The following is a 13,173-nucleotide window of genomic DNA, read 5'->3' on the forward strand; positions in this document are numbered from 1 at the left end:
CGGCGTCTTCACACTCAAGGAAAAACACGGAGCCAGAGGCAACCACACCCGCGTCTGGACGAAGGAGTCTGCCTCTGAGAGCTTCCGGAGCGCTCAGCATCTCGCCTCAGAACCCAAAGAGCCACGCACATTTGCCACACCACTCGTGCTCTAATCTACAAGCAAGGGAGCGGCTGGATGTCGGCTGCTTTTTTCTACACGGCTGTTTAGCTAAGTAGGTGTTTGCTGAATGAAGACACTGGGTCATCCTGTGGTTTGAGCCGCAGGTTTCCTATCCAGAAACTTTAAAGCCCCGCACCTCTACCCGGGGCAGGAAGCCGGGAGGAGTCCTGAGTGCCTTGGGGACACAGAAACATGCTGGGCACCTGGCTTGCAACGGCCCGTCCCTCATTTTCCTCTAACCATCCTGAGAAGCGACTGCGTCTGCCGGTAACAGACTCATCCCAGAGCCGAGACAAGCAGCATCGTGAACCCTAATGCACTTCTTTCTGACAGCGACCAGTTAGTTTCAAAGAGGGACCGTCGAGGAGAGAAGGTGGGATTGGAGCGGGAAGGACAGGTCCGTTTACCTCGCGGGTCTGGGCATTCCTGAGTCATTCTTAAACTCCTAGGTCATTCTCAGCTATTTTCCTGGGACAATTTCTGTACAACGTACCACGGAATCTTTTATTTCTAAAGATACACGCCGGCTCTTCAATACATTCAAAGGATATTAGCCTCTTAAGACTGTGAAGTCTGTACAATTTGAGCTCAAAACAACTCACGTAGAATTTCAAATAAGACAACTCTAAGTTTGCTGGGAATAAACAACATGCAATCATCTAGGACTAACTACACCAGCACCTCAAGGGGCAAAGCTAGACGCGAGCCCGAGTCCTTCAACACCTGCTCTGGCAGCAACGGAAGCCGCACACCGCCTAGGCGTGACATCAGGGTCGCGGGAGAAAGGCCCCTGGAAACACGGTCGACGCGGCGCGGAGCAGACACGACTGAAAGGTCATGCCACCTGGGAGTGACGACAGGCGTTTTACAATCGGGACGCGAGCACCACACCGCCCAGCTGTCCTGCACACCAAGAAGCTCGTGGGGCTTTGCTGATGCGATACGGTGCCAGGCCACCCTCCGCACGGACGTCGCCTCGTTTCTCTGGGACGGACGCTGCACCCCTGGCACACGCACAGCGGCTTCCTGGGCTCTACGCCACCAAGGCTGCTCTGCGACTCCGGCGGGACACGGCCCCCGCCACGCAGCCTCTGCCCAAGGGCCTCTCCTGCACCTGCAAGGCGCAGGCGCTTACAGGGAGCGAGTCCGAACGCTGCAGGGCCCATCTAGAGCTCAGGACACAGTGACATGGCACCACAGCGCCAGCCCTTGGGCACAGGGGCGGCTCAGGCCCTCGCTGGGCACGCCGCTGCCAGCCTGCCAGGCTCCCACACACGGCTTGGATGAGGCCTGAGATCTGATCTTTCCCCAGTCTTGAAAATGCGCCGAGAGGGACTAGGCCCTGGCCGTGTGGATTTAGCTGAAGAGCGCCTGTGAGACGAACCGGGGTTAATAAACAGAAAACACTGCTATGAGGTGAACGTCGAGTCTCACACCCATGGTTCTGTAAATGCTCAACTGTACTCAAACAACAGCTTTGCCTGGGCAACTCAAACAGTGTTTTCACATTTTTAAACAGCATCTTCCCTAAAGTCGAGCTTGTCTCTGGTGAAGCGACAGAACAAAAATTACCCGCTGTAGTCCGAAGGCCTCGGCGCCTTGTTCTCCCTTAAAAGTTACCAGCACATCCTGGAAGCTGCCGTGCGTGGCGCCGGAGCAGAGATCAACCCACGTGCACACACTCAGCCATGATCACAGCACTTCAACTCGAACCTCACAGCTCCACAGAACCCTGCCCGCCAGCCAGCCAGCCAGCCAGACACACACCCCACGCGTGAAACCCACGGACACGCTGGGGCAAAGAGACCCCGAGGTTCCCTCGCGGAGCCGAGCCCTGAAGCACAGGCTCCTGAGACCCACACACTATGCGGAGAGCAGGTCACACTCCGGGGACCCTCTGCGAGCGACACGCCTTCAGGCGGGGGGCGGGGGTGGCGGCACAGCCATCATCATCCTGCTTTTCCTATGGGGAGTCTGAGGAAGGGAAAATCCAGGGGAGGAAATTTTCCTAGCATGGCTCCAGGAGGCAGAGGCCCTGATAGCAAATTTCACATAACCAGGAGCTCCCTTCATGGCGCAGCAGAAACGAATCCGACCAGAAACCATGAGGTGCGGGTTCGATCCCTGGCCTCGGCTCAGTGGGTTAAGGATCCGGTGTTGCCACGAGCTGTGGTGTAGGTCACAGATGCAGCTCAGATCCGGTGTCGCTGTGGCTGTGGTGGAGGCCGGCAGCAGCAGCTCCGATTGGACCCCTAACCTGGGAACCTCCATATGCTGCAGGTGTGGCCCTAAAAAGCAAAAAACAAACAAATAAAATAAATAAATTTCACATAACCAAATGGCAACTACCCAAGTTATTTTAAAACATTTTTATACAGTTCAAAGACAGCAACGTTCAAATCAGACTTTGTTAAGAGCTTCCTACGAAATTCCATTTATAGGGAACCTGCAGTACGTGAGCAACGGCAGAGGTGACAGCATTTCACCCCGAAACAGGCAGGTCTCCCAGGAGGAAACGGACAGCGCGAGCAGGGCTGAAGGCCAACCGCAGGGTCCTGGGGCACAGCGCGGAGCCCAGGGCTGGCGCCTCCAGGCGGCTGACGCTGGCCAGGTGGCTCTCCTAGGGTCCGACGCGTCGGAGCCCAGCCAGCTTCCCCGTCTCAAGCTCCAGTGTCACCAGCCTCCCCTCGCAGCTCACCTGAGGCCACCTCCGGCCTCTCGTGCTGGAGGAGCCATCAGTCTCCCTCTCACTCGGCAGCCCCCCGGGGACAGTCCGCCCACCCAGGTCACCTGCTGTGCGCTGGCTGTGGATGTGGGCGCCCGACACATGCCCTGCTCGGGGTCAGGAAAGCCTCTCTGGCCCCACACCTGGTCCTGGGGCAGCACGGCCCTGCTGCTTCGCAGGAAACCACCCCACTGATGTCACTCATTTGCAGGACGACGACAATTCAGAATGAAGATTTAACAAGGAGGTTACAAAACTGAGGGTGTATTTAAGATAAACACTCAAAGGGACCAGAGGAGGGACAGTGTGCGCCCTGCCTGACGGCGGTGTGGCTGCGGGGACAAGCACGGCCACAGGTTCTTCACGTGTCGGGTGGAAGGACCCGTGCAGCTCACGCCCCTGACAGTGTGCGAGGTACGCGGCACAGAGGAGGAACCTGAGCCCAGGCCTGCCGAGGAACTGCCCCTGCGCCCCACAGCCCACGGGGGCAGGAGCCAGGAGTCAGATGCAAACGCTCGAGGCTGACCCGACGCCAAACCCCGAAGTGCCCTCGCTGGACAGTTTCCCAGAGGGGACAGGCGCACACGTGGGAGCACTTCCCAAGTGTCACAGGTGCTCCGTCCTCCAGAAGGCACACGGCGGTGTCTTCGCTTGCTTTGGTTTCAGGGCCACACCTGCGGCACATGGAGGTTCCCAGGCTAGGGGTCGCATCGGAGCTACAGCTGCCAGCCTGGCACAGCCAGAGCAACGCGGGATCCGAGCCGCGTCTGCGACCTACACCACAGCGCACGGCCACGCCGGATCCTTAACCCACTGAGCGAGGCCAGGGATGGAACCCGCAACCTCACGGTCCCTAGCCAGACTGGTTTCCGCTGCGCCACGATGGGAACTCCAGAGGGCATGTGGTTTAACAAGGGCTTCAGGTGAAGCCTCCAGGAGGTAACCACAGTCAGAGCTAGACGGCACATTTCATCCACAAACATCAGTTAAAGGGAGTTCCCGTCGTGGCGCAGTGGTTAACGAATCCGACTAGGAACCATGAGGTTGCGGGTTCGGTCCCTGCCCTTGCTCAGTGGGTTAACGATCCGGCGTTGCCGTGAGCTGTGGTGTAGGTTGCAGACGCGGCTCGGATCCCACGTTGCTGTGGCTCTGGCGTAGGCCGGTGGCTACAGCTCCGATTAGACCCCTAGCCTGGGAACCTCCATATGCCACGGGAGCGGCCCAAGAAATAGCAACAACAACAAAAAAAACAAAACAAAAAAAAAGACAAAAAACACAAACATCAGTTAAAAATCAGGGACATCGAAAACTGTTCAGAGAGGTAAACACAAACCAAGAAACTTACTTTTTTTGCAGTTTACGATTTTTTTCAGCCTGTCCTCCCAATTTGCTGAGCCCCAAGGCATCCTGAGATGAGTTTTCTATCTCTGAAACGCCAGCTGTGAGGAAGCAGAGGGGTCAAAATCAACACGGCCAAGCAAGTGTTGCTGTACACAGGTGGAGGAGCACCTGCAGGCAAGTGGAGAAAATTCTAAGGCGGATTCCTGACGAGACGACAGACACTCAAGGGGCTCAGTAAAGCTCTGGCGTCTCGGAGGCTAAGTTACTCCAGGCAGCCGGGCGTGAGCTGCGCCCTCGGCTCGACACAGACCCACGGAGAGAAGCTGTGCCTCCGAGACCACCCAGCTCCAGTGAAAGGAGCCACATGGGAGCAAGTGGGGGCGGACAGGAGGTGCGCACGGCGGCCCCCGTCCCCCTGAACAGCGAAGAGGCTGCTGGGAACCACCGACCTTGCCCGAAGGACTCCCTGCCGGGGTGTCCAGGTCGGCCCTTTTCTTTCTTGCCAAACAAGCGGCCGATGGAGGACTTGATGCCTTTCTTCTTAGGGGCTTTGTGGAGCGAGTCCTGGCTGCTGTTACTGCTGCTGGGATTGCTCACGGGGCCGTCCTGAGAGCCTGTGGAGCTTTGGGGACAGAAAGCAATCTTCAACAGGTGCCCCCGTACCGCCAAACATCGCACCCGCCTGAACTGGCACCCCGCCACGCTCTCGACACTTGTTCTTGGCACCTCACAGCAAACTGGCGCTTCACAGGGCCAGTTTCTCCCACGAGAATCTCCTTCACGAAATGCACGAGGCACGAGCAGTGAGCCTGTGACACCCCAACAGACCAGCGCTGCTGGGAGCGGAGAGCTGCCCCGACATGGGGCCCTCCTTCCAGGAGGCCCTGACTTTGGACCCCCGGTGCAGACTCGCCCCCAAGGCAGGAGCGCCCACCCTTAGCAGCCCCACCGCCTCCCTGGGTGAGAATGTCCGCGGCCGGGGCAGGACAGCACTGTCACTGCTGCAGGGGCGCTGGACAGACGGACACACGTGCCCGCTACCAAGTACTCCCTGGTCGGGACAAGGGCTCTGTAGGGGGCGGTCTGACCAAGGAGGAGGCAGGCCTAGGAGGGTTCCCGAGGGTCCTGAGAGGACGCACGCGATGAAGAGGCGAGGACGGGGGGGCTCGTAGCAGCTCAGAAGGGACAGGAGTGCGCCCGAGGGCAGGCAGCGCCTGCAGAAGAGTGGCCGTCGCGACACGCCACGCGCCGGGCACAGGCTCCAGCAGGAACGGAGGAGGTTCTCAAAGGAGCCAACGTGCAGAATCGGAAGAAGCGAAGCCTCTCTAAAATTGCTGCTACGATCATTGAGCCCTTTTCTCGCCAAACTGGCTCTGCCCAAACAGATCTGCCTCTCCTGCCGGATTTCACGACAGCATCCAGAGCGGAGGAAGGCACCCCAGCCGCGTCGCTTAAATGAACGCAACTCAACGAACCGGCATTTCTTTAAAACCATCGTTCTGACTTTCCAAGGAAAGATGGACAGATTTCTGAACGTGACAAGGAGGAGACCCGGCCGCTTACTTCCGTGCGTCCCTGATGTCCTCGTGGCTGACGGTGTGCGGTGCCCCCTTGTGCAGCCGGTCCAGCCGCAGGGACCGCGGGGAGGCGGGGGGGGAGGTTTCACATTTGATGGTCGTCTTGTCGTCTCGTACCTCTTCTCGGGAAGCGGGCAGCTGAGGGGTTGGGATGAGTGTACATTAGGCAACAAGAGACCACGACAAGCAACGGAAACCACGGCAGCTTTACATTATAAGCGGAAGCTCGTTTGAAAACCTATCAGCTATGCTTTCCGCCAAGGACAAAGAGCTGGTTCTGGCCTCGTGCCATCCTCAAGGGCCACCCTGCCACAGGAGGCAGGGCCGGGGAGCGGGGAGGCTCGGAGTGGAGCCGACTCCTGCCCGCCGCGCCTGAGGGAGCCCCGCGGCCGAGGGCTCTGCCCTCCCTGGGGTCCAAGCCACCTGAGGACAGCACTAAAGCGGCAGCGACGCCCGAGCCATGACCAAGCTAAGACCACAGGCCGTGGACGGCATCAAGGTCCCAAGAGGAGGGGGAACGTGTTTCTCTCCTGATGTCACTCAAGAGGGACCCCAGGGAGCTCCCGTCACGGGCGGGGGAAGCGAGTCCCACTAGGAACCACGAGGTTGCGGGTTCGATCCCTGGCCTCGCTCAGTGGGTTAAGGATCTGGCGTGGCTGCGAGCTGTGGGGTAGGTCGCAGACGTAGCTCAGACCCTGCGTGGCTGTGGCTGTGGCGAAGGCCAGCAGCTGTAGCTCCGTTGGACCCCTTGCCTGGGAACCTCCATAGGCTGCAGGTGCGGCCCTTAAAAAAAAAGGCAGGAAAAAAAGAGAGAGAGAGAGAGAGAAACATCAGCAAAGGGAAGAAAGCTCTTGGGCAAAACTGCCCAGACCTTTTCGTTTGAGGGAGTAAAAAGGAGGAGCTGTACGTACCACATGACCTAAGATCGTTTTCAGTTCCGACACAAATCACTGGCATCCGTAACATGCGAAATGTGAACAGACACCTAACCCCCGACACAGACACCACGTGTCTGGCTTGTGTTCCTCAGTAATGTTTCGCCTGGAGATTATAAACCCAAGCGCCCACGAGCAGTTTAAAGACAATGAGCTCAATACGGCTCAATGAAGCAATCCCAGGTCTTATTAAAAGAAGACCTCCTGAAGTTCCCGTCGTGGCGCAGTGGTTAACGAATCCGACTAGGAACCATGAGGTTGCGGGTTCGGTCCCTGCCCTTGCTCAGTGGGTTAACGATCCGGTGTTGCCGTGAGCTGTGGTGTAGGTCACAGACGCGGCTCGGATCCCGCGTTGCTGTGGCTCTGGCGTAGGCTGGTGGCTACAGCTCCGATTCGACCCCTAGCCTGGGAACCTCCATATGCCGCAGGAGCGGCCCAAAGAAGTAGCAAAAAGACCAAAAAAAAAAAAAAAAGAAGACCTCCCGCAGGCCCCAGTCTTTGTTCACACGGAAAGGAAGGGGTGACGACAGCACGGGAACAGGCTAACCCTTCAGGGTCCAGGCAGGTCTCATTTAGGAAAGTGGGTTTGTGGTTAAGCCAGGCTGATTTTAGGAAGCACGCATCATAAGCAGCTCTCTAAACAATGGGAGCTGAGCAACCACCCTGGGCTTTTAAATAGGATTCTGTAAAGAATATCGACCCACCTTAGCCCCACAGTGGCTTGGTGACAACCAAGTGAATTTGTGCAAAACGCAGCTAAACTTGGTTAAGCAGTCACTGGGTAAATTCTGTGTCCTCTCCTGATTTCTAATTACAACCATCAGACAACAAAATGCTGCAAAGGCTAGACATTATCAATGTGAAACTTAACAGGGGTAGAATTCAAGTTAAAACAATCCTTTATAAAAATAAAATTATAGGAGTTCCCTTGTGGAACAGATTAAGGATCCATTGTTGTCACTGCTGTGGCCTGGGTTTGATCCCTGGCTGGGGCACTTCCACATGCCGAAGGCACAGCCAAAAAAAGCCACAAAGTGGAGGAGGTCAGGAGAGTGACACGTCTGAGCTGACCATGGACTCAATGGAGACGACCCAGCGGCTTAAATCCCAGGGGTCAGGGCAAGCTCCTTCCCGAGGAAGCGCTCCGGGCACCCAGCCTGGCCGTCCTCTCCGCCCCCGCCCAGCCCCCACTCCCGGGAGAGCCCAGCACCCTTGTGCCTATGTGACGAGAACAGGAAGCTGTATGCAGGCAGGCAGGCATCCGGGCACACGGCACCAGCGACACGGAGGAGGAGAGGGGCCTGCACAGTGCCTGGTGCTCCCCTCACACACAAAGCCAGCTCAGAACAAGACCCTCCGATGGCCTGCGGGTTTCTGGGTGGAACCCGCAGGCCATCTCCTTGACTGCAAAAGCTACAAAACATCAGTGGGCACGATGGGCTCACTGCCAGCGTGAGCTCTTTACCGCCTGGCGGGCTGTGAGGACAGGCACTCCACCAGCGGGCAAAGCAGGCACAGAGCAGGCGAGCAGCCCCTGGGGGCACCAAGCTGCCAGGGAAGAGCTGGGGCTCAAGCCCAGACGGCCGTGCTCGGGCTGGAGGCGGTGGCCCTGAAGGGCTGCACCGTGACTGCGCGACAGGGGGCTGTGAAGCCCCGTTCACAGAGGAGGGACCAGAGCGAAAGCGGCGAGGGAGACAGTGTGGTCAGCAGGCCTGTCACTTCAAGCACCGGACCTCCTCCAGGAACAGGGAGGCCCAACGCAGGGCCGTCCGAGGAGAAGAGGCCCAGCTCCCCGCATCAGGGATGCTGAGACAGAGATAAGAGCTTCCGGGTCCGGGTCCGGGTCCGGAAGTCAGACAAGCCCACACCAGGCCACTGACCGACTGCGCATCCCTGGGCCCAGCGCGGGCCGGCGCTAAGCCCCAGTGTCCACGTCTGGTAAACAGGAAGAGCAGCACCCTGAGTCTCACACGGACTCTGCAGGACGAGACGAGAGCACACCCGCACAGCGCCTGGCGTACCGTGAGAGCTTGCTGAATGCTGCAACCTGTGATGACTACAGTCGGTTTTCCCAAGCCCAACACTTGTGCATCTGCTGCACAATTTCTTTCTAAAAGACACCGTGTCGGAGTTCCCATCGAGGTGCAGCAGAAACAAACCTGACTGGGAACGGTGAGGTTGCGAGTTCGATCAATCCCCGGCCTTGCTCAGCGGGTTAAGACCTGGCATTGCTGGGGCTGTGGCGTAGGCTGGCAGTGTAGCTCCAACTGGATCCTTAGCTTGGGAATCTCCATAGGTCGCAGGTGCGCCTCCCCCCCAAAAAAGAAAAAAACACACTATGTCTATGAGTTCCCTGGTGGCCTAGTGGTAAAGGATCCAGTTTTGTCACTTCTGTGGCTCGGGTCGTTGCTGTGGCCCAGGTTTGATCCTTGGCTCAGGAAATTCCACAAGCCACAGGAGTGGCCACTGCCACCCATGTCCATTATAAATAAGCGTGCAACAAGTTGAAGGCAAACGAGCAGGAGAAAGGCAAACCCTTACAGCTGTCCAAGGGACGACCTATTTCCCGCAGAACCATGATCCCATGTTAAGTGGAGGGTGAGTCTCAACACTTGACATTAAAACATCCATCATTCGTCATTACACAACCGCACAGTGTTCACGCAAGGAAAATGACAGGGACGCTTCAACACTTCACAGAGAAACACAGGCAGGTGAAGTTACTGAATATTTTACCTTTCTACGATGTTTCCTTAAATCGCTAGGCTGGGAGACGCATGCAAAGAAACAAAGAGGGTCAGTCCAGGCAGACACAGTCAAGAGGCCGGGCCGGAGCACATGCAAGACACGCAACTGCAAATACAACGTTTTCTGGACCACGGAAGCTGAACAATTAAGCTTCTCAAGAGACAGTGTACATTTTTACTCAGGAAGATACAATCCTATTACATCACGACGACTTATTAAACCAGAGGGCCCGAAACAGTTGTCTGTACCCTACACCCGGCTGCTCTGGAACAAGCTCCACTTACCACAGCAGCCTAACTGATGAGGGGGTTACCGAATGCCGGTTTTTAACACTGAACAGGTCTAACCACCTGCTGGACATGAACACAATAACATCCTTACCTAGAATGTGACTGAGAACGTCTCAAAATGAATGTATTGATTAAAGCAGGTACCTGTGAAAAGACCTAAGACCAAAGCTACCATAACAGCAGGTGGAACCCTGGTGTTCTATGATTCACAGAAGAGAATGGAGTTAAAAGTACTCTATTGAAGACATTAACTACGCATGTTGAATAAGCTGCTGAGATTCAGCATTTTAAACAGGAGGATCAGAATCAAAGTGCACTGTGTCAGCATCCTCTCACTGCCACACTGGGTGGGTGACTCCTCTGTTAAGCAACAGCTCATCCGTGCATTACACGCATCCAACACAGTGCGAGCAACACCAAGCTGATCCACCCTCTGGCGCCTGTAACTGTATCTATGATGCAGGGATACGCTAATTAAACGCACCACCACGACGGGGGCGGGCGGGGGGAGCCACTGTTCAGTAAGGACGGAAGATGGAGCATAAGCCGAGACACACACTGTGGACTCAGCATTGCTGTGACCAGAGCAAGCGTGGAGGGAGTTGGAACCGAGTGGGTGGACAGCGGAGGGGAGCTGGGCAGGCTGACAACAGCCTTGGGGGATGGGAGGCTGGGGTCTGGATGAACAACGATTAAACAAACAAAAGGACGACGGGGGAGCAATGACAGAGGCAAACACACCGTCAGCCAGCACACAGAAATACAAAACAAGGAAAAAAATATACGGAACTGTTTTTATAAATTCCCTGAAAGAAATTAAGCATGAAATCACAAATGCATTTATCAAACAGTTTTAAATATCAGCCAATTAGCTATGATGTAAATTATAAAAACAATATGTCAAAATATCAGGAAATGGACTAGTTACCACTTTGCATGCCACTAGAATGATTCATAGTTGATTTAATTAAGCGCTGGCTAACAGTGCAGCTCAAATGAAAATGAGCGGCTACAGAGAAAAATGGTGACAGAGGTGCAGGTACGAAGCCAAATGTTAGAGACACGATTCCATATGGCAAACAGCAATGCACTCACAAAACCTAAACTAAGGACACAAGGAAGTTACACTGTATTCTTTAGAGCTGCACACTTTATCACCAAAAATCCTAAGGTCACCGCATTTCCCGGGGCTGAAGAGTAAAGAAGCCTGTCTTTTTCCCCGGGCATGGTGGAGCACCTGGCTTTCAACCTGGTTTCACATGCAGGGCTGGCATGAGCATGCGGCCAGGTGCATCCGAAAGAGAGTGAGTTTGGCTTTTGGGGTTTGGTTGTGGCTCCTGCCCTGGGCCCTCCGCTAAGCATCCCTGAGGTTAACGACAGCACGCTCTTCGGTGCCCTCTGAGAGCTGTCTGTTCCTAGAAAACAAACGTTATCCCCTGGCTGCTGCACCCTGCCCAGGCTTGCGCCCAAAGGTACACCACGAAAACTCCAGATGAGCTCATGATGACATGCCGAGCTGCTCATCCAACCTTAAAATCAGTGTGTCACTGCACTATTGTTGAACGAGTAAATACCGGCTGGTTTTAAAATCTGAACCTCTGAGCACAGCAAACGTAACTGCTTTTCTTCTGGGTGGGAAAAAAGGCATCCTGGGGCTGTGAAAGACAGAGCGCAGGTGTGCTGTCGGGGGGCGGGGGGGGGGCACTCACCAGAGTCATGATACCTAGTCTGTCCACCTCCCTCGCCGGACTGTGCGGCATCCTTCGCGGGGTGGACCGCCCGCTGTTGGGAGGCGAGGAGCCGGCGATCGAGGAAGCAGGATAGGGGGGGATGGAGCTCATTGATCTAAAACGACCAAGACTGTCCAAACTCCCACTGCCCACTCTGCTCTCAATCTCTTCCGCCCGTTGCTCCGTGTTCTCCTTCTCTTCTTGAATCAGCCTGGAACAGAGTAAAACCAGTCCCCTCCTCTGCCAGCCAACGGAGGAAGGCGTCCGGGTAGCCAGTGTGCCTGCGCTCTTAGCACAGCCAGCAAGTGCCAGCGACAGCTCATCAATGAACATCTCTACAAAAAGGGCCTGCTTTGTATCTTTTTAATACACTCAAATTTAGAACAACGTCCCCGGAGTCTCACAAACCTGATTCTGATCATCCACGTTTGACTTTGCTCACTTACACTAAAATTCTGCCGGGGGCTGGGTGGCAACTCTCGCTGCCTAAGGCGATACGAGAATTCTGTGAGCGATAACCGTCCCTATTCTTAGAGCAAAGCTGCACACCTGCCCAGCAACCTCTCCAACTGGAAGCTGGGCACTCGAATATAATCCAAAACTAATCCAAAAAGCAATCTGGACTTCTAAACACTTAAGTCTCTAGACTAATGAAAATACGGTTGATTTTTTAAAAAAAGGTTGGGGAGTTCCCTTCGTGGCTTAGAGGTTAACGCACCCGACTAGCATCCATGAGGACGCGGGTTCACTCCCTGGCCTCGCTCAGTGGGTGAAGGCTCTGGCGTTGCCCTGAGCTGTGGTGTAGGTCACAGACGTGGCTCAGATCCCATGTGGCTGTGGCTGTGGTGTGGGCCCGCAGCTGCAGCTCCGATTCGACCCCTAGCCTGGGAGCTTCCATATGCCGCAGGTGTGGCCCTAAAACGCAAAATCAAATCCAATAAATACATAAATAAAAGTTGAATTTGAACAAAATTTTTATCTGATGACATTCTCTACCAGCCTCCTCTGAATTTCCGGATTCCTGTTAACCACGCTGCATCAATTTGCAATTCAATGCTTCTCCCCTAATATATAGTGGATGATTAAATAGCAGTTTAAATACTTGATTAGGTGAATAATTATTTTGCTATTAAAATGCAGGATCCTTGTAGTAAACTTTCCAATTTAATGTCTACCTACATATCCTGAAAGTATTTTTTTGTTATTGATAATATGTCGATGGGCAGAATTCACCATTTTCATCAGGTCAAGTTGTGCATGAAGAAAAATCACTTTCGTCTGTGGCAACACGTTGTGAAAATAAAAGCTGAAGCCGGTAATCCTTTCACATTTCCCACGGGATGGGGAGAAACCACCTTTCAGAGCCCCTCTGTGTGCAAACACAGCGCACGCAAGTCAGTTTATAAAGCCGAAAGTGGAGTTCCCGTCGTGGCGCAGTGGTTAACGAATCTGACTAGGAGCCATGAGGTTGCAGGTTCCATCCCTGGCCTCGCTCAGTGGGTTAAGGATCCAGCGTTGCCGTGAGCTGTGGTGTAGGTTGCAGACGCGGCTCGGATCCCACATGGCTGTGGCTCTGGCCGGTGGCTACAGCTCCGATTCGACCCCTAGCCTGGGAACCTCCATATGCCGCAAGAGCAGCCCAAGAAATAGCAAAAAGACAAAAAT

The 13,173-nt window shown here is 55.1% G+C and overlaps 1 protein-coding gene across 11 annotated transcripts in view; it reads right to left on the reverse strand.

The window, feature by feature from the left end:
- PPFIA1 (PTPRF interacting protein alpha 1) overlaps positions 1 to 13,173 on the reverse strand; it is a 92,241-nt gene that overhangs the window by 19,469 nt on the left and 59,599 nt on the right. For 7 of the 11 annotated variants that reach the window (XR_002341407.1, XM_021082664.1, XM_021082662.1 and 4 more), the window contains exons 16-20: positions 11,488 to 11,719; positions 9,477 to 9,506; positions 5,792 to 5,943; positions 4,678 to 4,850; positions 4,233 to 4,326 (exon numbers count right to left, since the gene is read on the reverse strand). Coding sequence is in view for 9 of the 11 variants with exons in the window: in XM_021082664.1 (XP_020938323.1) it covers positions 4,233 to 4,326; positions 4,678 to 4,850; positions 5,792 to 5,943; positions 9,477 to 9,506; positions 11,488 to 11,719 (681 nt within the window). In the remaining 2 variants the exon portion in view is untranslated. The remainder of the gene's footprint in view (positions 1 to 4,232; positions 4,327 to 4,677; positions 4,851 to 5,791; positions 5,944 to 9,476; positions 9,507 to 11,487; positions 11,720 to 13,173) is intronic. The other 4 variants (XR_002341408.1, XM_021082667.1, XM_021082669.1 and 1 more) reach the window with 1 other exon arrangement.

Source organism: Sus scrofa, chromosome 2, assembly GCF_000003025.6.
Source record: "Sus scrofa isolate TJ Tabasco breed Duroc chromosome 2, Sscrofa11.1, whole genome shotgun sequence".
In the NCBI taxonomy this organism is placed as follows: Eukaryota; Metazoa; Chordata; class Mammalia; order Artiodactyla; family Suidae; genus Sus; species Sus scrofa.